The sequence below is a fragment of the Pelobates fuscus genome, chromosome 5 (assembly GCF_036172605.1).
Source record: "Pelobates fuscus isolate aPelFus1 chromosome 5, aPelFus1.pri, whole genome shotgun sequence".
Lineage (NCBI taxonomy): Eukaryota > Metazoa > Chordata > Amphibia > Anura > Pelobatidae > Pelobates > Pelobates fuscus.
This window is the reverse complement of record NC_086321.1, coordinates 220,026,258-220,049,594: the sequence shown is the minus strand read 5'-3', so window position 1 is coordinate 220,049,594 and position 23,337 is coordinate 220,026,258. Positions and strand designations below refer to the sequence as shown.

At 39.6% G+C, this 23,337-nt stretch overlaps 1 protein-coding gene across 1 annotated transcript in view; it reads left to right on the top strand.

Moving 5' to 3' along the window:
• LOC134612181 (transmembrane channel-like protein 2-B) overlaps window positions 1-23,337 on the top strand; it is a 167,218-nt gene that overhangs the window by 16,168 nt on the left and 127,713 nt on the right. The window contains exons 2-8 of the mRNA XM_063456537.1: window positions 10,274-10,324; window positions 12,103-12,484; window positions 17,629-17,787; window positions 19,199-19,289; window positions 20,512-20,593; window positions 22,083-22,189; window positions 22,554-22,652. Of these exons, the coding sequence (XP_063312607.1) occupies window positions 10,274-10,324; window positions 12,103-12,484; window positions 17,629-17,787; window positions 19,199-19,289; window positions 20,512-20,593; window positions 22,083-22,189; window positions 22,554-22,652 (971 nt within the window). The remainder of the gene's footprint in view (window positions 1-10,273; window positions 10,325-12,102; window positions 12,485-17,628; window positions 17,788-19,198; window positions 19,290-20,511; window positions 20,594-22,082; window positions 22,190-22,553; window positions 22,653-23,337) is intronic.

Genomic DNA, 23,337 nt, shown 5'->3' with positions numbered 1-23,337 from the left:
GTGGAAGAGAGGGCAGCAAGATGCACTATAGGAAGAAGGTTGACTGGTGGAGCCAGTGTTATGCTCTGGACAATGTTCAGCTGGGAACCCTTGGGTCCTGGCAGTCATGTGCATATTATTTGACACCTACCACCTACCTAGAGATTGTTGTAGACCACGAGCATCTCTTCATGGCAATGGTGTTCCTGATGGCAGTGACCTCTTTCAGGAGGATAATGCACCCTGCCACACTGCAGAAATTGTACAGGAATGATTTGAGGGGCAAAGATTTCAAGGTGTTGCCTGGACCTCCAACTTCCCCATGTCTTAATCTGATTGGAATATGTGCTGGAACAACAAATCCAGTCCATGAAGGCCCCACCTCACAAATTGCAGGACTTATAGGATCTCCTGCTAATGTATTGCTGCCAGATATCACAGGACACGTTCAGAGGTCTTGTGGAGTCCATGCCTTGATGCATAAGAGCTGTTTTGGCAACATGATTTGGAGAGAAAAGATATTAGGCAGGTGGTTTTAATTTTGTGGCTGATCAGTGTATGGCTACTAGAAATGTGCAATTCATTTTGTTTCGAATGTACATTCGGATGAATTTCATGGAATTCGGACATTCGGATGCTTCCGAATGTCTGAAGTTCGAATAGCCGACGTGCCGAATTTCCGAAGTGCCGAACCGAACCGTAGTCCCGAAGTTCCGAATTGCCGAAGTCCTTCAGATTTCTGAAAAGCGGAAAAACAAGTGGTTAGGGTTAGGGTTAGGGTCAGAATCGCAAAAGTTCCAAATTTGCTGAAGTGCCGAACCGAATGCCGTTGGTCCGAATTGCCAAAGCAGGCAATTTTTTTTACTTACCCAATTTTCCGAACCAAACCAAATTTTTTTGCCCATGCACATCCCTAATCGCTACTACTAGAGTATCACATATGTTTTACCCACTTCTTCTGATAAACACTTACAAAGTTAGGCATTTTAGCTATCTTTTACAGTATACCCAGGCATTATTGGAAAAGTCACCAGTTGGTTCAATTATTAAAACAGTTTTATTTTATATATATATGTTTATCATCTGCATATGCAATTCCTTCCACCATTTCTTAAAACCAGACTTTGATTACAAGGCATGTAAATCTTACGTTTAACTAAAGAAGTTAAACTACAATTGTGCAATATTTACACAGATGTTCAAATATCATGTTTATATTACGATGTTCAGTTTTGCTACTCCTACACTCCCTCTTAATTTTAGCCTAATTACATAGTTACATAGCTGAAAAGAGACTTGCGTCCATCAAGTTCTGCCTTCCTCACATATGTTTGTGCTGTTGATCAAAAAGAAGGCAAAAAACCTAGTCTATATACTAGTCTATTATATATTACTATATAATCATCACATACGATACAAAATAGTACATTTACAGCTCCAAATAAATACCACTCCAGCTGGAAGGCTATTCCATGCATCTACTACCCTCTCAGTAAAGTAATACTTTCTGATATTATTTTTTAACTTTTGCCCCTCTAATTTAAGACTATGACCTCTTGTTGTGGTAGTGTTTCTTCTTTTAACCCCTTAACGCCGTTACGGCGTTCCATGCCGTCGCACTTTAAATGGGCTTTAAAGCCGTTGAGGAGGCATGGAACGCCGTAACGGCTGCAGCCCCCAGGAGCCAGCAACTACTCACCTCCGCCGCGATCCTCTTCTGGGGGGCTGCCAGACAGCCCAGGCAGCCCCCCTCCGGCAAATGAGGCCCCCGGGGGCCATGTGATCGCTCTCAAAGAGCGATCACATGGCCCCCTATAGCTGGCTGTGGATCTGCCAGCAGGGGGGCTGTCTGAAATATCAGACAGTCCCCCTGCTGGTAGGTAGTGTAAAAAAAAAATATTAAACATATTATAAAATAAATTAAATGCATTTTTATATGTATTAAGGCCTTTTGGCCTGTAATTGTGGGAGGGGCGTATGACTCACCTTCTACCTACTTAAGGGACACCCCTTACCTGGCTCCATACCGTCCGAGGTCAGCGCTGCATCCTGAATCCACTTCCGGTTCACGGACGGCGCCATCTTGCTTTCGGGGAAACTCTGCGTTTCGTTGGTGTTAGCGGTGTCCAGGAACTCCTTTCAGGTCTTTCCTCCCGGCCAGCCACGCACAAAAACCCGGTCTTCATTGTTGATTGAGTCCTCAGGTCTTCAAAAACGTAAGTCCGTCGCCCGGATCACTTCCCACGGCGTCACGATTTTTCACGGCCTTACTTTACGGCCGCACGCTTTACGGCCAAGTCACAGGCGAATTAACCCTCTGGTTTCCGGAAACCTATGTACCGTGTATGTAGCAATCGTATGCATCCTTATTCAGTATTCACAGTATGTTACCATGTTTCTATTTATCCTTATAAAATTTTCTGTACTTGGCAATTATCCTGGTAAATAAGTTTAATTTTAGTCTTTTATTAAGTACCTCTGTATATATATTTTCATATTGATACTTCATCTATTTTATACATACACACACACACACACAGACTGTATTTTATATACATATGATGTTTAAGCATATCCTCCCTATTCATGTGTTATAAATTATACTTAAGTGAGGGCTCAGATATATTATTAAATTAGGATATATTAGTATAACATCCTGTTATACAACAGTTATGGTTAGCCTACATTACGGCTCCTTTTTCTGTCATGCTCGTACACATACCACAAGCTCAAGGACACAGTCCTATTTTCTAAGAGTATAATGGAGATGTTATTACAACCATGTACACTACGATTACATGGCACTAACTATTCAGGCCATTTCTTATCATACTCATACGCAATACCACGAGTATATAAGAACACGGTCCTACCTTCCACAGAGGGTTTCGGGTTGAATCACACGCTTGGTTCAACCTCTCATACGTCACAACATTTTCTGCATAGATTGTCATTTCACATAATTTCACATGGCATTTACAAACTCAGGCCTTTTCTTGACACACTCAGACGACGTAACACGAGTATTCAAGAACACGGCATATACGTCTCACAAGACTTTCGGTTTTGAATCACACGTTCTGGTTCTTACATTCATACGTCACTTTACAGCAACATTTATGATTCTGCATATTGTCATTTTCACATTAAAAGTCCCTTACATTCCCAGATCAGTTTAGTGACATGCATATCATCTGATCACCTTCCATATATACACATTACACGGCCAATCCCCTGCTGCCAGGTATCGGACTCAGCATAACGCTTGTCACCAAGCATGGGCAGTCATGTCACTATCCTACTCATAGACTTTTACACCTCCCACACATACTGCTAGAAGCCATAATCCCAGCCTATACAGATTACACAGGTCTCACGGGATCCATTCTCACTCTATCCCTTTTTAGGTTTATCCAGGTTTTCATACCTGTCGATTCTCAAAACTTTATACATACTACCAGGTACGTAAGCCTGCTCACGCTGTAGTTCACATACGTTTCATTCTTCTAGGCCATAGAGTACTGGCAAGTTAGGGGTATAGGCCCAAATAGGTATCTCCCTTCTTGGCATTTCTGCCTATCGTTTAGTGGTCCGCGAGGCCAACACCCCGCCTCCAAGTCTCGGAGGCAAACGCCATCGGGCCACACGTGAGTTAGCCGCCTCGCAATATTTATAGAGAGGGCCTCACCTGTCACTCCCTCCCCCTGTTTTCTTTTACTATCACCGAGAGGCCTACGATTCCTGCCACTACGACGGGTGGCCTCAATAACCCCTCGCGCCAACTCATAGACAGAGCCTCTCATAGCCACTTGGCAACTAGCAGGGCCTCACCTGTCACCAAAGAACAAGATTAATGGTTTCGCCTTACCCGGCATAATTAGCCTGCCAGTACATCCCCTAGGATTTTTCCAAAGTGTCTGGCGCATTCTCACAGTACGGGACAAGGTCCAACTGGAGCGAGATTGATACTGTCATTTTCTGCAGACACTTTGCAGGTTTGAGAACACCGGCCCGTGCATACTGCTCCTCCATGGCCATACTGCCAATTTTGTCCTACCACTGCAAACGAACCTACTACCTCACAGGGCACTGGTTCCGCTGGTTCAGCAGAGGAAACGCCCAAAGATAAACTGGGTCGTCCTATCAAGTTTTTGGGAAAATCCCAAATATGTAATAATTTCAATGTCTGTGCATGTAATTACAGTGGATGTAGGTTATTGCATATATGTTCAAACATGCTTTAGAGCACAGGCGAAAACTATGTGTCCAATTAAAATGTACCCTAAGCAATACTTAACGGATATAAAGGGAAATCTTCCCACAAACAAAGATTTATCATCGATCTGTCTGCACCTCACACCTCTGCCAATAATCACGCCATTACGGCTATCATGCAGGCAGGTGTCGGAGCACGGCTCAGCAAGACTGACATAACACATGCTTTCAAATTATTGCCTATCCACCGTACACTATGGCACCTGCATGGCATTAAGTGGGCCGGGCACTACTATTTTTTCTCACGTTTAACGTTTGGTTCAAAAGTAGTCCGGCCTTTTTCGACGTATTCGCCGAAACACTATGCTGATTATTGTTAAATGTAGCCAGATGCCCTACAGTTATACACTACTGGATGATTTCTTACTGATCGAAGAGAATATTTCTCCACCCAGTAGCCTCATAGAAACCATCAGTCTTTTTAAACAGGTGGGCGTCCCAGTTTCCCCCACCAAAACCGAAGGACCAGATACAGTTATCACTTTCCTAGGAATCATACTAGACTCAGCCACAGCCAGCAAGCCAGCCTGCCACACACCAATATAGAGAACATTCTTACCAACATCAACCTATACTTACACCTCGGTACTTGCAACCGCAAGAATTACATCTCTACTTGGGTCACTAAATTTTGCCATGCGCATTATACCCCAAGGCCGGGCTTTCATCTCACGACTCCTAAACATGTTCCCACTGTTTAGCATGATGCACACAGGTTACCCCTGGATACCCAGGCCACGGCAGACCTACTTATGTGGAGAAACTTTTAACCACCTGGAATGGGAGAAGCATGTTTCCCCCTGAATTGTCTGACTCTTCACCTACCATCTGGTCAGACGCGGGTCTACCACAGGTTTCGCAGTAATTTACGGGAATGAATGGCTTTGGGGTAGTTGGCCTCCAGAGGTTCAGGACCTGGAGAGTTTTTCCAACTACTTCAGCTCTATTTGAGATATATCCCATTGTGGCAGCTGCCGTGACATGGGGGCATCTATGGGCAGGTTCGTCAGTACGTTGCTACTCAGACAACCAAGCAACGCACCACATCATAAACAAAGGTCGATCCAAATCACTGACCATTATGAGGTTCTTGAGGAAACTCACCTGGCTGGCCGCGTGTCACAATTTTTTCTTGTTTTGTGTGCATGTCCCAGGTGTATACAACACGGCTGCTGACCATTTGTCTTGTTTCAATTTACAGGCTTTTCGACAAATACTTCCGTCAGCTGCACGCACAGCCACGACCACTCCACCTTTCCACCAACTAGTCATGGACTAGACGCTATAATGCAACATAGCAGGACATTGTCACAATTAGCGCTATCCGCCAATACCCGGAAGACCTATGACAGGGCTTTCCTTCTATTCAAAAGATTTCTGTCATCACACAATATCGCACAACCTTTCATTATGACATCCTTGTTGGGTTTTGCTTCCTTTTTGCCACCTCAAACTCAAATTATCATACAACACAATCAAGCTATATCTAACAGGCATACAACATCACATGTTAACATTACAACCAATCAACACAAGTTTCATGTCCTCCTACCAGATCAAAAATATCCTTAGGGGTATTCAGAGATCCGAACCCCCACGTACTGCGCAAAGGCTACCCATAGACGTCAATATTTTCAAAGATCTATCCAAACTACTAGATTTAAAACCCTTTGCCAACAACACAAACCTTGTTATTAAAACCGCCATCTATATGGCTTTTCATGGGTTTTAAGACCAAGAGAATTTACCGCCATCTACACAACCCAGTCCACTCACATTCTGCTTCACTCACACTTAACAAAACACATGGATTACTATATCTTGCCTCTGCATCACTCCAAAACCAATCAACACGCACCTCCGGTAGAGGTTAGATACTATCCTACCCACAACGAGTGGTGCCCCGTCACATTACTGGACACATATACCCAGGTTTTACAAGCATCACCATCTCAACCACTTTTGTCTACAAGGTTCGGTACTCACTACCACCACCTTCATGACCCACGTCAGGTCATTACTTACACAACTAGATAAAAATGTGGGGTGAAGGTGAAGCGCTATATATTGAATAAAATATAAGAAATGGAAATATTGGAGATAAGTGAATATACCTGAAAATCACTTCTTTCTTGCAACCTTAACCTTGATCTAAGATTCCTTAAAAGTATAAACACAAAAAATATCTCATAGTGTAAAACTGTAGTGTACACAATAAAATATATACATAAAGTCTTTCTCACTCACACTTTTTAGAGCCAAAAGATTTTAGCTCAGTTCAAGCGTCTGTAGGGTCCGTAAAGGCGACCCTCTCCCTTCTTGGGAACCTTTGTTCTTCTTTTTCCAATCTAAGATATAGAGTATATATAGTGCAGTACCTTTAGTAAAATTTTTTAAAATGTGAAAAATATAAGGAGGGGTACTCACAAACCTAGAGCCTTCAATCTAGGCTCAATGGGACAGCATATGTGGTTAAGGACCACAATCCTTCTTTCTTGTAGCAGGAATAAATTTTGCCAAATAGTGTCTTAGTAAAAATATATATTTATTGACTATCACTTTAAAAAAGTATATAAAAGTATAAAACAATTTCTATACAAATATCACTATATAGGCAAAATCCAAATAAAGTCCAATAGTTACAGTCTTTTCATATTCCAGGACGCGTTTCGCCAAATAGGCTTCCTCAGCTGGATCGAAAAAAGTCTTTGACTTTTTTCGATCCAGCTGAGGAAGCCTATTTGGCGAAACGCGTCCTGGAATATGAAAAGACTGTAACTATTGGACTTTATTTGGATTTTGCCTATATAGTGATATTTGTATAGAAATTGTTTTATACTTTTATATACTTTTTTAAAGTGATAGTCAATAAATATATATTTTTACTAAGACACTATTTGGCAAAATTTATTCCTGCTACAAGAAAGAAGGATTGTGGTCCTTAACCACATATGCTGTCCCATTGAGCCTAGATTGAAGGCTCTAGGTTTGTGAGTACCCCTCCTTATATTTTTCACATTTTAAAAATTTTTACTAAAGGTACTGCACTATATATACTCTATATCTTAGATTGGAAAAAGAAGAACAAAGGTTCCCAAGAAGGGAGAGGGTCGCCTTTACGGACCCTACAGACGCTTGAACTGAGCTAAAATCTTTTGGCTCTAAAAAGTGTGAGTGAGAAAGACTTTATGTATATATTTTATTGTGTACACTACAGTTTTACACTATGAGATATTTTTTGTGTTTATACTTTTAAGGAATCTTAGATCAAGGTTAAGGTTGCAAGAAAGAAGTGATTTTCAGGTATATTCACTTATCTCCAATATTTCCATTTCTTATATTTTATTCAATATATAGCGCTTCACCTTCACCCCACATTTTTATCCGTTTGTTAAAGATAAGATTTTGGTGTTATAGCAGCTTGAAATATATTTTATTACACCCAATTGGGATATATAATTTTCGGTGTTTCACATTAGCGCTGGTACATCCCCTATTTCGACTTACACAACTAGGCCTAAAAGCAAATAACTATTCGGGCCACTCCTTCCGCTTAGGAGCAGCCACTACAGCGCTGGAAGTCCTCTGCATACTCTAGATACACACCTAACCCAGTACAAGAAGTTAGAAATGCCTTTCAAGATATGTCTGGTTAAAGTATGTATATTGCTCGTTTCGTAATAAATTTTGATTTTCTACTTTTGTCCTCTTTATTTACAGGTCTACCTCATCGTCGGTTCCGGCACACCACAACCGACTTGCTCTTGTAATACCATCCCACACCTAACAGTGTTTGTATCTTCTGTACTATCAGGAGCCCTTAACACAAGTATTAAGGCCTTTTGGCCTGTAATTGTGGGAGGGGCGTATGACTCACCTTCTACCTACTTAAGGGACACCCCTTACCTGGCTCCATACCGTCCGAGGTCAGCGCTGCATCACCCTCCCACCCACTCCTCTTTATCAACTCCTTTTTCTTACATTTCTTCTAGGTGGGCCCTCTTTATTTACAGGTCTACCTCATCGTCGGTTCCGGCACACCACAACCGACTTGCTCTTGTAATACCATCCCACACCTAACAGTGTTTGTATCTTCTGTACTATCAGGAGCCCTTAACACAAATATAATATATGTATATATATTATATATATATAATATATATACATATTATATATATGTAACGTCATACAAAGTGTATTTTAATACTAATACAAGTATATATATTAGTATTAAAATACACTTAGAATGACGTTACATATAAATAATATGTATATATATTATATATAATATATAATAGATCTACATATATATATTATATATATATATATATATATATACGTATAATTAAAATAATAAATAAATAAAATAATAAAATAAATAAATAAAATATTGAAACAAAATTTAATATAAATTATATATCCATATGTAATTTCATTCTAACTGTATTTTGTTAATAATATATATATATATATATATATTGGTATCAAAATACACTTAGAATGACATTCTATATATATCTATCTATACATAAAATACAAATAACCGCAAATATATATATATATAGATAAATACATATAATTACATAAAAGATTACATTAGTATACACGTAGAATTTAAATACATATATATATGTATATATATTAAAATTCTACATGTATATTTAAGTAATCTTTTAACATAATTATGTGATTTGATTAATTAAAATTTGATTGACATGCCTGACAACACAGAGAGAAAGTGCAGAGAATTTAATTCGCAAGCACTATATTTGACCCTGTAACTCTCCAAGACACCATAAAACCTGTACATAGGGGGTACTGTTTTTCTTCGCTGAACTCAAATATTAGTGTTTCAAACTGGTAAATTGTATTACAACGATGATATTTTAAGTAAAAGTTAAGTTTTTTGCATTTTTTACAAACGAACGGCACTTTTATGGACTATATTATTGTTATAATATGTTTTACTGTTTTAAAACACTAATATTTGTGTTTAGTGAAGTCTCCCGAGAATAACAGTACCCCCAATGTACAGGTTTTATGGTGTTTTGGAAAGTTAGAGAGTCACATATAAGGCTTGCATTTCATTTTTTTCACATTGAAATTTGCCAGATTAGTTATGATGCCTTTGAGAGCGTATGGTAGCCCAGGAATGAGAATTACCCCCATGATGGCATACCATTTGCAAAAGTAGACAAGTATTGCAAGTGGGGTATGTCCAGTCTTTCTTAGTAGCCACTTAGTCACAAACACTGGCCAAATATTCGTTTTTTGCTTTTTTCACACAAAAACAAATATGAACGCTAACTTCGGCCAGTGTTTGTGACTAAGTGGCTACTAAAAAAGACTAAACATACCCCACTTTCAATACCTTGGCTTGTCTACTTTTTCAAATGGTATGCCATTATGGGGGTAATTCTCTTTCCTGGGCTACCACACCGTCTCAAAGGTAAGATTACTAATCTGGCAAATTTCAATTTGAAAATGGAACGTTCTATATTTGACCCTGTAACTTTCCAAAACACCATAAAACCTGTTAATGGGGGGTACTGTTGTACTCATGAGACATCGCTGATTACAAATATGTGCATTTGTTTGCAGTAAAACCTAACAGTATTATGACATTCACAGCTAAAATGGCAGACGGAAATACAAATTAAAAAAAAAATTCTCACATTTTTTTAAATTTTATTCATAATAGATTATGTTCCATATATAAATAGTTATTGATAAATTAAAGCCATGTTTCTCCTGAACAAAATGATATATAATAAGTGTGGATGCACTTAATGTGACAGCGGTGAATTACGGTTGAACAGACATATAGCTCAAATTCCAGTTTTTGTTTACGTTTTGTTTTGATCAGAACGTGCACTATTGACTCCGTCCTGAAGGGGTTAAATATAAGTAATAGCTTGAATGCATTGATAGATTCAAAATAAATAATGCATTCAAGTAGTTTAAGATGTTAATGCTAGTTTAGCAAACAAAGTAAACTTTTTATGTCCTTTACTTACAGCTGGGATTGACATTGATGGGTATATAGAAAGCTCAGAAACTGAGACTGATGGTAAGTAAACATGTTATAATTTGGTTATGTCCTTATCTGCTTATTATGATTGGAACACAATCAGTTTGCATACATATTCAGTGCTAGAAATGATAGTACATAAACATTGCACTACCAGCTTTCTCCAACTTTTAGTACAAATGAGCACATGGTACGTATCACTGAATGCTGAGGCACATGGTACGTAAACATATCATCAATGCTCCACTGATTCCATAGTTGAAAAGTTCCAAACGTCCACTGGCATTAATTTCAGCACAAATACTGTGTGGCAGGACCTTCACAGAATGAATTTCCATTGCTGATCAGCTGCATACAAGCCTCACCCAAGCGTTGGATCAAGTTAGATTGCCACTGAACTCTGGAGCAGTGGAAACATGTTCTGTGGAGTGATCAATCACTCTTTTCTATTTGACAGTTTGATGGGCTTGAATCTAAATTTGGTGGATGCCAGGAAAATGTTACCTGCATTGTGCCAACTGTTATGCTTGGTGGAGGAGGAATAATGTTATGGGACTGATTGTCAGGGTTGAGCCCCTTATTTCAAGAGGAGAGAAATCTTAAAGGGACACTATAGGCACCCAGACCACTTCAGCTAATTTAAGTGCTCTGGGTGAAATGTCCCAGGTCAAACATAAACATTAACACTACAGTGGTAATTATTGCAGTTTCTGCAAAACTGCAATAATTACCTCTGAGGGTTAACTCCACCTCTAATGGCTGTCTACCAGACAGCCACTAGAGGAACTTCCTGAATTGAAATGGACCTTTGGTCCATTATCTGTTGCTGGACGTCCTCACGCTCTGCATGATTTTTTCCCCATAGGAAAGCATTAATAAATGCTTTCCTATGGGAAAATCCTAATGCAAGCGCGGCTATTGCCGCAGGCTGACGTTGGCAGGGGAGGAGCGTGGACAGAGCTGGATTAAGGTAAGTAAAAGAAGGAGATTTAAACCCTTCATCCCCATGGGAGCCAGGGAAACAGCTTTGTTTTCCTGGCACTATGGAATCCCTTTAATGATTCAGCATATCAAGGCATTTTGGACAATGCTGTGCTTTGTGTAAACAGTTTGCAAATGTCCCTTTTCTATTCCAATATGACTGTGTGTGACTGGATATTGCGAGCCAGGCTTTCTTGTCCAACATCAGTGCTTTACAAATGCTCTACTAGATGAATGGGCAAAATTTCTCATTCACACAGAAAAACTCCAAAATCTTGTGGAAAGCCTTCCCAGGAGAGTGGAAGCTGTTATAGCTGCAAAGGGGTCCAATTCCATATTAATGTCCATGTATTAGAATGCAATGTCATCAATTTCCCTGTTGGTGTCAGGTGTCCCAATACTTTTGTCCATATAGTGTAGCATGTTAATTGGTGCATTCAAGTTAATAGACACATTTTTAGTTTTGTCAAAATGACTATATGCCATACTAATTTATTTTAAAAATTGCCAGGTTAAAAGAGGAAAATATTTGAGATTTTTCACCAGAAAGAAATCATTCTTTTCTAATTCTGGACAGTAAAGTTAAGTTGCTGAGTCAATATATTTTAGACTATAGCTCACTGATATTGACATGTTAAGGAAGGCACTATTTTGAACATAAAATACAGTTTTGTTTTTTTAAATATGTATTATAAAAACATAACATATAATCAGCAAAACATTTTTCAATATTTTATTCTGCAGTTCATTTAAATCTAGATATATATTCTACTGATAGCTATACTTTTGCACATATCATATATTTGGAAATGTATTTATACTTTTTATTCTTACAGATTCGAGTGCAGGATATTGGTCAAAAAAACGTCAAGTTCGATATTTGCAGAAAAATCTTGATGATCAAGAAGATAGTGAAAGTGAAGAAAGTGAAATTCAGTTACCAAAGAGAAAACAAATTACCAGAAAAAAGTCTACCAGAAGAAGAGAAACAGAAGAAGAAGACAGTGAAAATGAGTCTGAGATAGAGATAGAGAAACAATCAAAAGCCAAACCAAAAGTGCAAAACAAGTATAACAAGAATGGCAGTCAGAAAATTGAAAAAGAAGATGCAAACAAGAAGCAAGAAGAACCTAATAATGATAAAAGGAAAGGCAAAAACATTGTAAATGGCAAAAATCAAACCCAGGGAGACAGAAAGAAAAAAAAGAAAAAGAGCAGGTAGCAAGCAGACTTTTTATTTTATTTTCTTAACAAGTGAAATCTGGCATGCCTTATATCGAATAAGGTTGTGCATTTTTCAGTACTGGAAGTGAATTAATCAGTATGACACAATTCAGAAATCCATGCAATTTAAGATTCACTTTTTTGTCATTGACTGAAGATTGCTGACACCTTGTGGTTCTGATACCAGATGATATTAGCTGTGCTAATTTCAAATGTCTTCACTTTTCCTAGGGCACAGGTAGGCAACCTTCAGCACTCCAGATGTTTTGGACTACATCCCCCATGATGCTTTGCCAGCATTATGGCTGTACGAGCGTTGTGGGAAATGTAGTCAACATCAGGAGTGCTGAAGGTGCAATGACAGTCCATTTCTTCAGTTATCTTGGAACAAAATGGAGTAACTGTACCTCAACTTTTATATTTGAAAACCAACAATGAGCAATTTCAAACCTATAAATGCAGATTCAATTATACCCCTTCAACATTCACACATATCAGCACTATATATCAGTAGTGATGTCGCAAATACAAAATTTTCGGTTCGCGAATGGCGAACGCAAACTTCCGCAAATGTTCGCGAACCGGGCGAACCGCCATAGACTTCAATGGGCAGGCGTATTTTAAAACCCACAGGGACTCTTTCTGGCCACAATAGTGATGGGAAAGTTGTTTCAAGGGGACTAACACCTGGACTGTGGCATGCCGGAGGGGGATCCATGGCAAAACTCCCATGGAAAATTACACAGTTGATGCAGAGTCTGGTTTTAATCCATAAAGGGCATAAATCACCTAACATTCCTAAATCACAATGGATATGGATTGACACCTGACATATGACATATTGACACCTTGACATATGGATTGACACCTGTCCTCAGAGACCCTGATACACACTGACACAGAGCAGAATAGGGACTGTTCCCCCTACATAGGGTCCCTTGGCAGATATGGATTGACACCTATCCTAAGGATCCCTGATACACACTGACACAGAGCAGAATAGGGACTGTTCCCCCTACATAGGGTCACTTGGCAGATATGGATTGACACCTGTCCTCAGGGACCCTGATACACACTGGGGGGGCTACTGTCCTCCCCCCACCCTTGCGTGGTGGGTGGGGGCCATAAAAATAATGAGGGGGGGACCTACTATCCTCCCCCCGGCCCCCACCCCTGCGCGGTGGGTGGGGTCCATAAAAATAATGAGGGAGGGGACCTACTGTCCTCCCCCCCAGCCCCCACCCCTGCGCGGTGGGTGGGGGCCATAAAAATAATGAGGGGGGACCTACTGTCCTCCCCCCGGCCCCCACCCCTGCGCGGTGGGTGGGGTCCATAAAAATAATGAGGGAGGGGACCTAGTTCTTTGGAATTTTCCCACGCTGTGTAAAATGACAAAGAGCACTCTGATTGGCTTAAACCAGCCAATCAGAGAGTTCTTAGCCTAATTGCAGGGCGTGGCAAGGCTTTATAAGCCTTCCCCGCCCTGCAGAGCTCAGTCTGCGTGGAGCCCTCCATGGGTGAAGATGGATTATTATTTTTTGGCGCTCGTTTTTTTTTTTTTCAATTGTGTCGGTTCTTATGGCTTTTTATTTGGCGTTTTTGGGGGCTGAAAAAAGAAGATTTTAGAAAAAAGAAGACGTCAAATGGTACGGCTTTGGGACCCCTAGTCACCTTTGATTGGGGGGGGGCGATTTTTATTTTGGGCCCCCACCCACCACTCAGGGGTGGGGGCTGGGGGGGACAGTAGGTCCTCCCACCATTGTGATTTATGGCCCCCACCCACCGTGAAGGGGTGGGGACCGGGGGGGAGAACAGTAAGTCCCCCCCCTCATTATTTTTATGGCCCCTACCCACCGCGCAGGGGTGGGGGCGGGGGGAGGTCAGTAGGTCCTCCCACCATTGTGATTTATGGCCCCCACCCACCGTGCAGGGGTGGGGACCGGGGGGAGGACAGTAAGTCCACCCCCTCAATATTTTTATGGCCCCCACCCACCACGCAGGGGTGGGGACCGGGGGGGAGGACAGTAGGTCCCCCCTCAATATTTTTATGGCCCCAACCCACCGCGCAGGGGTGGGGCGGGGGGAGGACAGTAGGTCCTCCCCCCATTGTGATTTATGGCCCCCACCCACCACACAGGGGTGGGGGCCAGGGGGGAGGACAGTAGGTCCCCCCCTCATTATTTTTATGGCCCCTACCCACCGCGCAGGGGTGGGGGCGGGGGGAGGTCAGTAGGTCCTCCCACCATTGTGATTTATGGCCCCCACCCACCGTGCAGGGGTGGGGACCGGGGGGGAGGACAGTAAGTCCCCCCCCTCAATATTTTTATGGCCCCCACCCACCACGCAGGGGTGGGGGCCAGGGGGGAGGACAGTAGGTCCCCCCCTCATTTTCATGGCCCTTACCCACCGCGCAGGGGTGGGGGCGGGGGGAGGTCAGTAGGTCCTCCCACCATTGTGATTTATGGCCCCCACCCACCGTGCAGGGGTGGGGACCGGGGGGAGGACAGTAAGTCCCCCCCCTCAATATTTTTATGGCCCCCACCCACCACGCAGGGTTGGGGACCGGGGGGAGGACAGTAGGTCCCCCCCTCATTATTTTTATGGCCACCACCCACCGCGCAGGGGTGGGGGCGGGGGGAGGACAGTAGGTCCCCCATTGTGATTTATGGCCCTCACCCACCACGCAGGGGTGGCGGTGGGGGGGAGGACAGTAGGTGTCCCCCCCAGTTTGTATCAGGGTCCCTGAGGACAGGTGTCTATCCATATCTGCCAAGTTACCCTATGTAGGGGGAACAGTCCCTATTCTGCTCTGTGTCAGTGTCTGGGGGGAGTATCTGCAGTAACACAGAGTGTCTGGAGGGAGTATCTGCAGTAACACAGAGTGTCTGGAGGGAGTATCTGCAGAAACACATGGGTATCTGGAGGGAGTATCTGCAGTAACACAGATTGTCTGGAGGGAGTATCTGCAGTAACACAGGGTGTCTGGAGGGAGTATCTCCAGTAACACAGGGTGTCTGGAGGGAGTATCTGCAGTAACACAGGGTGTCTGGAGAGAGTATCTGCAGTAACATAGAGTGTCTGGAGGGAGTATCTGCAGTAACACAGAGTGGCTGGAGGGAGTATCTGCAGTAACACAGAGTGTCTGGAGGGAGTATCTGCAGTAACACAGAGTGTCTGGAGGGAATATCTGCAGTAACACAGAGTGTCTGGAGGGAGTATCTGCAGTAACACAGGGTGTCTGGAGGGAGTATCTTCAGTAACACAGGGTGTCTAGGGGGAGTATCTGCAGTAACACAGAGTGTCTGGGGGGAGTATCTGCAGTAACACAGAGTGTCTGGAGGGAGTTTCTGTAGTAACACAGAATGTCTGGAGGGAGTATCTGCAGTAACACAGAGTGTCTGGGGGGAGTATCTGCTTGTAACATTTATATGCACTAAAAATAAAATAAAATAATAAATTGAAAAAAAAATGGTTGCAGCTTCCGAATGAATCTAAAATGGATGCTGTCAAGTAGGTGGGAGGGTCTGCTAGGGAGGGTGTGCTGCTGATTGGCTGGAATGTGTCTGCTGACTGTGAGGTACAGGGTCAAAGTTTACTCAATGCTAAGGAATAGGGGGCGGACCGAACATTGCATGTGTTCGCCCGCGATGGCGAACGCGAACATGCTATGTTCGCCAGGAACTATTCGCCAGCGAACCATTCGGGACATCACTACATATCAGTTTGCAGTCTTTAACCCCTTAAGGACACATGGCATGTGTGACATGTCATGATTCCCTTTTATTCCAGAAGTTTGGTCCTTGAGGGGTTAAAGAAAAGGACACCCACTTATTAACCCAATAACCCAACATTATGTATCATCACCATGAACCTTTACAGTGCAACAGCAGTTTCATATCAGGAGCAGGAGGAGTGATGACTACATAACATGTCCTGTGGATTATATTTATGTCACTGGCACTGACAATGCAAGGCCTTGTGTCTCATGCATTTCCTTTCCACAATATCCTGGTGCTCCAGCTCCAGAAGTCATTGATTGATTTCAAATAAAATTCTGTAAAATGTACATCTCAACCTGTCGACTTTAACCTCCAATATAGATACTTTTGGAATTAAAATGCCATTAATATACTTTAAAGGAAAATGTTAGCACCATAACCAGTACATATTTGTATAGCATATTTGGTGCAAAGACCCTCTGCACTCTGAGCAGTATAAATATTGTCATTTGAGGAAAAATAGTAATGTTTATGTTTGACAATCAAGATGCATAACTTGGCTATCAATCAGTCAGCCACTAGAGGCACTTCTTAGAGAAGGATTTCAATAGCAGAAAGCATTCACATGCAGCATTGCAGAATGCTTTGAATGCTTCTTATAGAGTCACACTGGGCATTTACTGTATGATCCCAATGCTAATCTACTAGTAGCATTGAATTGGCTTGAGATAATTCACCATAGGAGATATGAGAAGTCGATGTCGCATCGAGCATGGAACGGGGCTTTATAGAATTTACATTTAACTCTTTTTTTAAAAACGTTTTAAATAACCTTAAATGGACTCTTTAGACAATTAGAACACTTCATCTCAATAAAGTGGTATGGTTGCCATGTCCCTGTTATTTAATCCTGCAACTGCAGGCTTTGCAGATTTGGCAATATTTTCATTATAGGGTTAACATGCCTCTTGTGACTGTCAGGAACACAGCCACTAGAGGTGCGTATGCAGCTTTAATCAAGTTGAACTCGGTTATAGTTCAAATGACTCTCATTAAGAGAATATAATTGGAGCAGTGTGTATACACTATGGGGAAGCCAGGGACGCAGAGCTCTAGCACAGAAACCAGTGTGCTGCAAGATGTAACACAAGTAAAACTTACCTTTTAAAATCCTGCAGGGTGGTGGACACATGTATATGTAAGGAAACACGATAGCATTAGGAAAACATGTTTGTATATGATGATGTTAAAATTTTATATTAAAATGTTATATATTTTTTAAAACATTATTTTTATTTACAACATTAGAGTATTCTTTTAACTCACTAGCAAATCTAAAAACTTTATACATTTTCATGTTTTAGTTATCCAAGTTAAAATTTTGTGTTGTGGTCTGAAAATTAATATATTTTTTTTCAGTTCATCTTCATCGTCATCTTCGTCATCAAGTTCAGATGAAGACAGTCTTTCCGAGGGGGAACAAGCAAGGCTATTAGAGCAAATAGAAGAAAAGAAAAAACTTATTGCCACAGTCAGAACCAAGCCATGGCGCATGTCAAAGAAGCTGCGCTTGCTCACGTAATTGTCCAATAAGAGTATTATACCGAATCTTATCAAATGGTCAAAAGAATCAAATGGTTGCATTTGATATAAAAATAATTTATTTTATTTCTTCTCAAATATATTTTTAATTAAAGGTTTTAAATTTTACATCAATACATGCAATAATTTTTTAATGAATACAAATGTCACAGATTGCATATAAAGGTACATACATCAAGTATACAAAAAGAGCAAAAATAGTTGACAGTAACAATAATATAATTGCTTTATTATACTATTATTCCATGTATAGTTAACAAATAATCTTTTTGAAATGAAAAGAAAAAACAAAGAAACATTTCTTATATGATTTAATAGTTCAGGGGGGAAAGTAAAGGAGAAGGGTGTGAGAGGAGGCGTAAGAGAGGAGGGGAGTTTAGAGGCAATTATAACCCTTAAAAATTACTTAGTGATATGGAAATGGGATATATGTTCTACAGCAAACATCCACCAACACTCTGCACAATATATTGTTGGTGCATATATCTGTAAGTTACAACTTGTAGAAAGAAATCTAAATCTGGATGGCTGTGTTTCGCTCATAACACTCCTAACACTTGGCCAAACTACTAAACAATAATATTGTAAGCAAGGAGAATATAAATCATGATGGTATATCCCAGGCTTTGGGTCCTGTTACAGCTGGATATTAATTCTCTTTTTAATAGCTTTGGCTATAAGCAGAGATGTTTGTGATTGAAGTGCCTGGAATTTACAGTAATGTCTCGATTAAATATAGTCTTCTTTGTATGATGAGGGCTTCAACAGCTATTTGGCAGGACACCTAGTTTTATATATGTTGTAATTATGGGTTTGAATAGTGTAAACATTGCTGGAGCATATCATGTGATGAGGTCTAAGCCTCTATCATATTTATGTCCATAAAAGATCATTATTTACATCCCACAAAGGGAGCAGAGAGTGCCACATCCCTAACACTGTTTGAGCTATTTTGCTCTCTTCATCTCTCTGTACAGTAAAAAAAAGGAATCTACAAACATTAGGTTTTATTAAACAAAACTTTGAATTGTAGTAAATGGAACACTGAATTTTAAAATTTAGGCCAAAACAGGCAAGTTGTGACTATTTGAGTTAGAGCTATTATGCCTAAAATGTGAAATTTACATTGAATTCCTGGAAATTCACACTTTAGTAAATAACCTTGTTGGTCTCATGTATGCCACCCCTCCTAATAATTATACATTGACCAAAGTGGTTTTCATAAATTAATCCGCAGTCTTTTCCTTGCACATTAAGGTTTTGGAGACATCATAAAAATAATAAAGGTTGTAAAATAGAACACAGAATGTAGCATATAATCAATGTCATATATGATCACATTACTTTAACAATGCTCACATTAACACATTTCTATAACCCATAACAGGGAAGCACAAGAGTTTGTTGAGGAATATGAAGGAACTCTGGGAAGAGGAAAAGGTCGAAAACTATATGCTTATAAAATAATGATTGCCAAGGTATATATATGAAAAAAGTAGAATTTTATTATTATTAAAAAAAAGGATTCGTATTATACTCCATTAAATTCAAAAATATAAATTCTGATTATATTAATGCTTTATATAAAAAATCAATGCTTTTGTTTTTTAGATTTATTTATTTTTATTTTAATTCATATGACCATGCATGTTTAATTGCACAATAAATGTGGTTTTGACACGATGAACTACATTGTTTAAATTTGGACAGCTGAAGACAGATGAAAGAGCTTCTCTATAATTGTGCTTAAATTATGCAGCACCCTACTTTTTTTTTTGTTTTTAGCTCACTGCATGGAGTCTAGTGTTTATGTAACAATATATTTAATGAGTTATTAGGATTCTAAACACCCAGGGCTATTTACTGGAGTGGGAATGGAATTCAAAGTGAATTTCAAATTTCAGGGCCAGAATATATAGCCAAATTTGGAATTCAGCTATGCTTCCAGTTCAGCTACTCTGGCCTAAAATTTTAAATTCACTTTGCATTTACTTTGAATTCTCAGTTTTGTGACTAAACTTGATTATCATTTGTTTAGGTAGCGCAAACATGTTTCTGAATTCAGAAACTGTAATTTTGTGGGTTTTCACATAAAACAGTTACTAACTAAAATATACCAATGAGCTGGGCTACATTTTTAACAACAATCCATTTATTGGCTTTTTTTTTTTTTTGCTCTTTTGTGACTTATACCAGATCATCAGGGTACAGCACAGTACAGTGAAGAAAATCAATTTAAAGAAATGTGTTACCATGTACATATGCACTGTTTGTGAGGGAGCATGAAGTTTACAGGAACACTAAAGTATTACCTGAATGCACATGTGCTTCTATTGCATTCTGGCAGAAGACGCATTCAGGACCAATCATTAAGGAAAGATGGAGGCAACCACAACCAGAAGTGCAGTGGTGGCAAGAGTGATATATAGTTACCTCCGTGGTACTCCACATACCAGGTGCAAGACCCTGGTGATTAGAAGTTCACACATGATTAGTTTGCCATGGACTCCCCCCAGGTTTGCAGTGGCTATTAGCAAACAACCTTGAGTCTTGCTAAAGGTATTGTGTTTATATGTTGAAGTTTATTTAGAGGTGGTAAGGGCACTTATATGATCAAGGGGATTGAAGACTACTGATCCCATAATTTTATACAAGCAGCTCGACAGTATCATATCTAATAAAATATATATTTATTTGTAGAAATGGATGAAGTTTAAAAGAGATTTTGAAAATTTTAAAACATCATTAATACCATGGGAGATGAAAATAAAAGAAATTGAAAGTAAGTAAAATATTTCCTTCAGTTTTATGGTTCAATTTTAAAAAGTTTTATATGTTCTCTTTTCATTATAGTAAAAATATTTAAATAATATATTCCTAAAGAATATGATGCATTACCTTAGAGGTTAATTTCAAATATTGGGCCAAAATACCCAAACTGAAAATAAATGTTAGCTATATTTCCATTTCTGCTGTTTTGATATAAAATAAAGGGATGTGCATGGGCAAAAAAATTGGTTCGGTTCGGAAATTAGGGTAAGTAAAAAAAATTGTCTGTTTCGGCAATTTGGACCAATGGCATTCGGTTTGGTTCAGAACCGCGGAACTGCGGAATGGCATTCAGTTCGGATATTCGGCATTCGGGACGCAGCATTCAGGCATTCGTTTTGGGCATTCAGCAGTTCGGCATGTCATTTGTTTCAGGCAGTCAGCAGTTCGGAGTGTCGTTAATTTTGAAAAATAAACATGTGTGTGTTTTTTTCTTAAACATCAATGTTTTACATTGCATAGTGGACCACAGCAGCATCCAGATCACTTAATCTTAAATAAGTTGTCTGGGTTTAGTTAATAATTAGTAGTGTTAGTTTAGTACATATACAATTTACAAAATTTCAGGGAGCACTACCAGCATGCAACACTTCTGCACACTATATAATCCCAACCTGCGACACCATCTTTGTGGAGAGTTTAGGAGCAGAGAGTGAGCAGAGAGTGAGCAGAGAGTGAGCAGAGAGTGAGCAGAGAGTGAGAGCAGAGAGTGAGCAGAGTGTGAGCAGAGTGTGAGAGCAGAGAGAAAGCAATTTGTATGTGAACAAGCAAGTGAGAGTGTGTGAGAGAGAGAGAGCAAATTAAGAGCAAGTGATGGCTGGTACACAAAATTAATCACTGCAGTAAATTCGTCCGAATGTACATTCGGAACAAAACGAATTGCACATGTCTAATAAAAATTGTAATTCTCTTTTAAGTAACTTTAAATTATAAACAAGTCACACTTTGCTTAATAAAACTGTTAGTACAATAATATAAAACCGAATTGGTTCCTAATTAAGCCAGTATGACACCTTCTGATTTGTGCCACAGCATGCAGCAATATTTTTTTGTGATAGTGTTGTAACTGTTAGTTTATCACTATGTAGAAAGACTGGTACCTAAAGTTATTTTAATTAAATAATCATGCATGTATGGGTTAAAGGAATCCTCCAAGCACAATAACCACTGCAGCACTGTAGCCCCTAGACAGCTTGTAAGGAGTCAGTACATTTTAGAACAGTCTTACATCTTACCTTGGACCTGCTCCCCATCTCCACTACCGCTCAGTAAGAGCTGGAAGCTCTAATCACTGAGCTAAGCCAGGGGGTGCATGGTTTGGTTTATTGGCTGTGAGTGATTTGAGCTCAATAAATTCCCATTTTTAACATGAAAAAAATCATCAATTTTTGTGTTGTTAATTTGCATTCAAAAATCTGCACCCAATGCTTTGCTTCTTATAGGTCATTTTGGATCATCAGTTGCATCGTACTTTATATTCCTTCGGTGGATGTATGGTGTAAATCTTGTCCTTTTGGGCTTTGTGCTTGGACTAATTGTCATTCCAGAGGTAAAACTAAATATCAGACTTGCATCATGTTGTATACATTATTCTAATATATAAATAAATCATTCTTGGCATCAAATATGCTAAACCTCATCGCTGATGTTAAAAATTGCACTATGGGCCACTAAATTATTTAAACTATTGCTTTACTAACCATATAATATCAGATTGTATAATGCATTTTGCACCTCTTTCATTTTCCTTTTCTAGAATGCTATATGATATAATATTGATGATTGATTTGGACTTGTACCATATAGGACTTACTTACATATTCTGATTCCTACTACATCGTTTAACATTCAGTTTATGATTTTCAATTTAATGTACTGATGCTGTAACCTTACACATGTTTCCTTTGTTTAAGCTACTTATGGGAGTACCATATGGACGTATTCCAAGAAAAACCATACCAACAGATGAAAAAGCCAATGCAATGGACTATAATGTGCTTAGTGAGTTTGGGGTAAAATGCAAACTTTTTTTAATTTATTTTGATACATTATATAAGCTGTATAGTATTTTTATTTTTTGAAAAAAAAAAAGAAAAATGGGTACCATCAAAACCTTACCTTGCATTGTCATATAACGGGCACTTGTTTAACCCCTTAAGGACCCACGACATGTGTGACATGTCATGATTCCCTTTTATTCCAGAAGCTTGGTCCTTAAGGGGTTAAATTAAGGTTTTTGTTGCTCAGTTCAGAAAAGGAAAGGAAAAAGCACATTGCATGGATTTAATGAAAAATATTCAATCCTTGGTAGACAATAGTTTTGAATTATTCACAGATCAGTTGCTTACATGTAAACACATTGATTCACTAATAGATGTAATGATAACTGCCTTTTTGTTCTGTGGTATTACTATTTTGATAAGAAATTATGAAATTATGAATCTAGCATTAGATTGATGATTTCTTTTTTGATGTGAACCATTTCTCGACTGTAATGTGATTTATATATAACTAAAGGCATTTTATCTCATTGAATTGGTTATAGTTCCTGGAGTCCCCTTGCACTGTCCCTCCATTTAATGTTAAATCATTTAACTCTGAATGAGGCCACCCACGGTCTGCCCCTAATGAAGGTAAGCCTAAGGTTGAAATTACACCCTTTCTTCTATCCATACTGATTTATACCAACCATGGGCA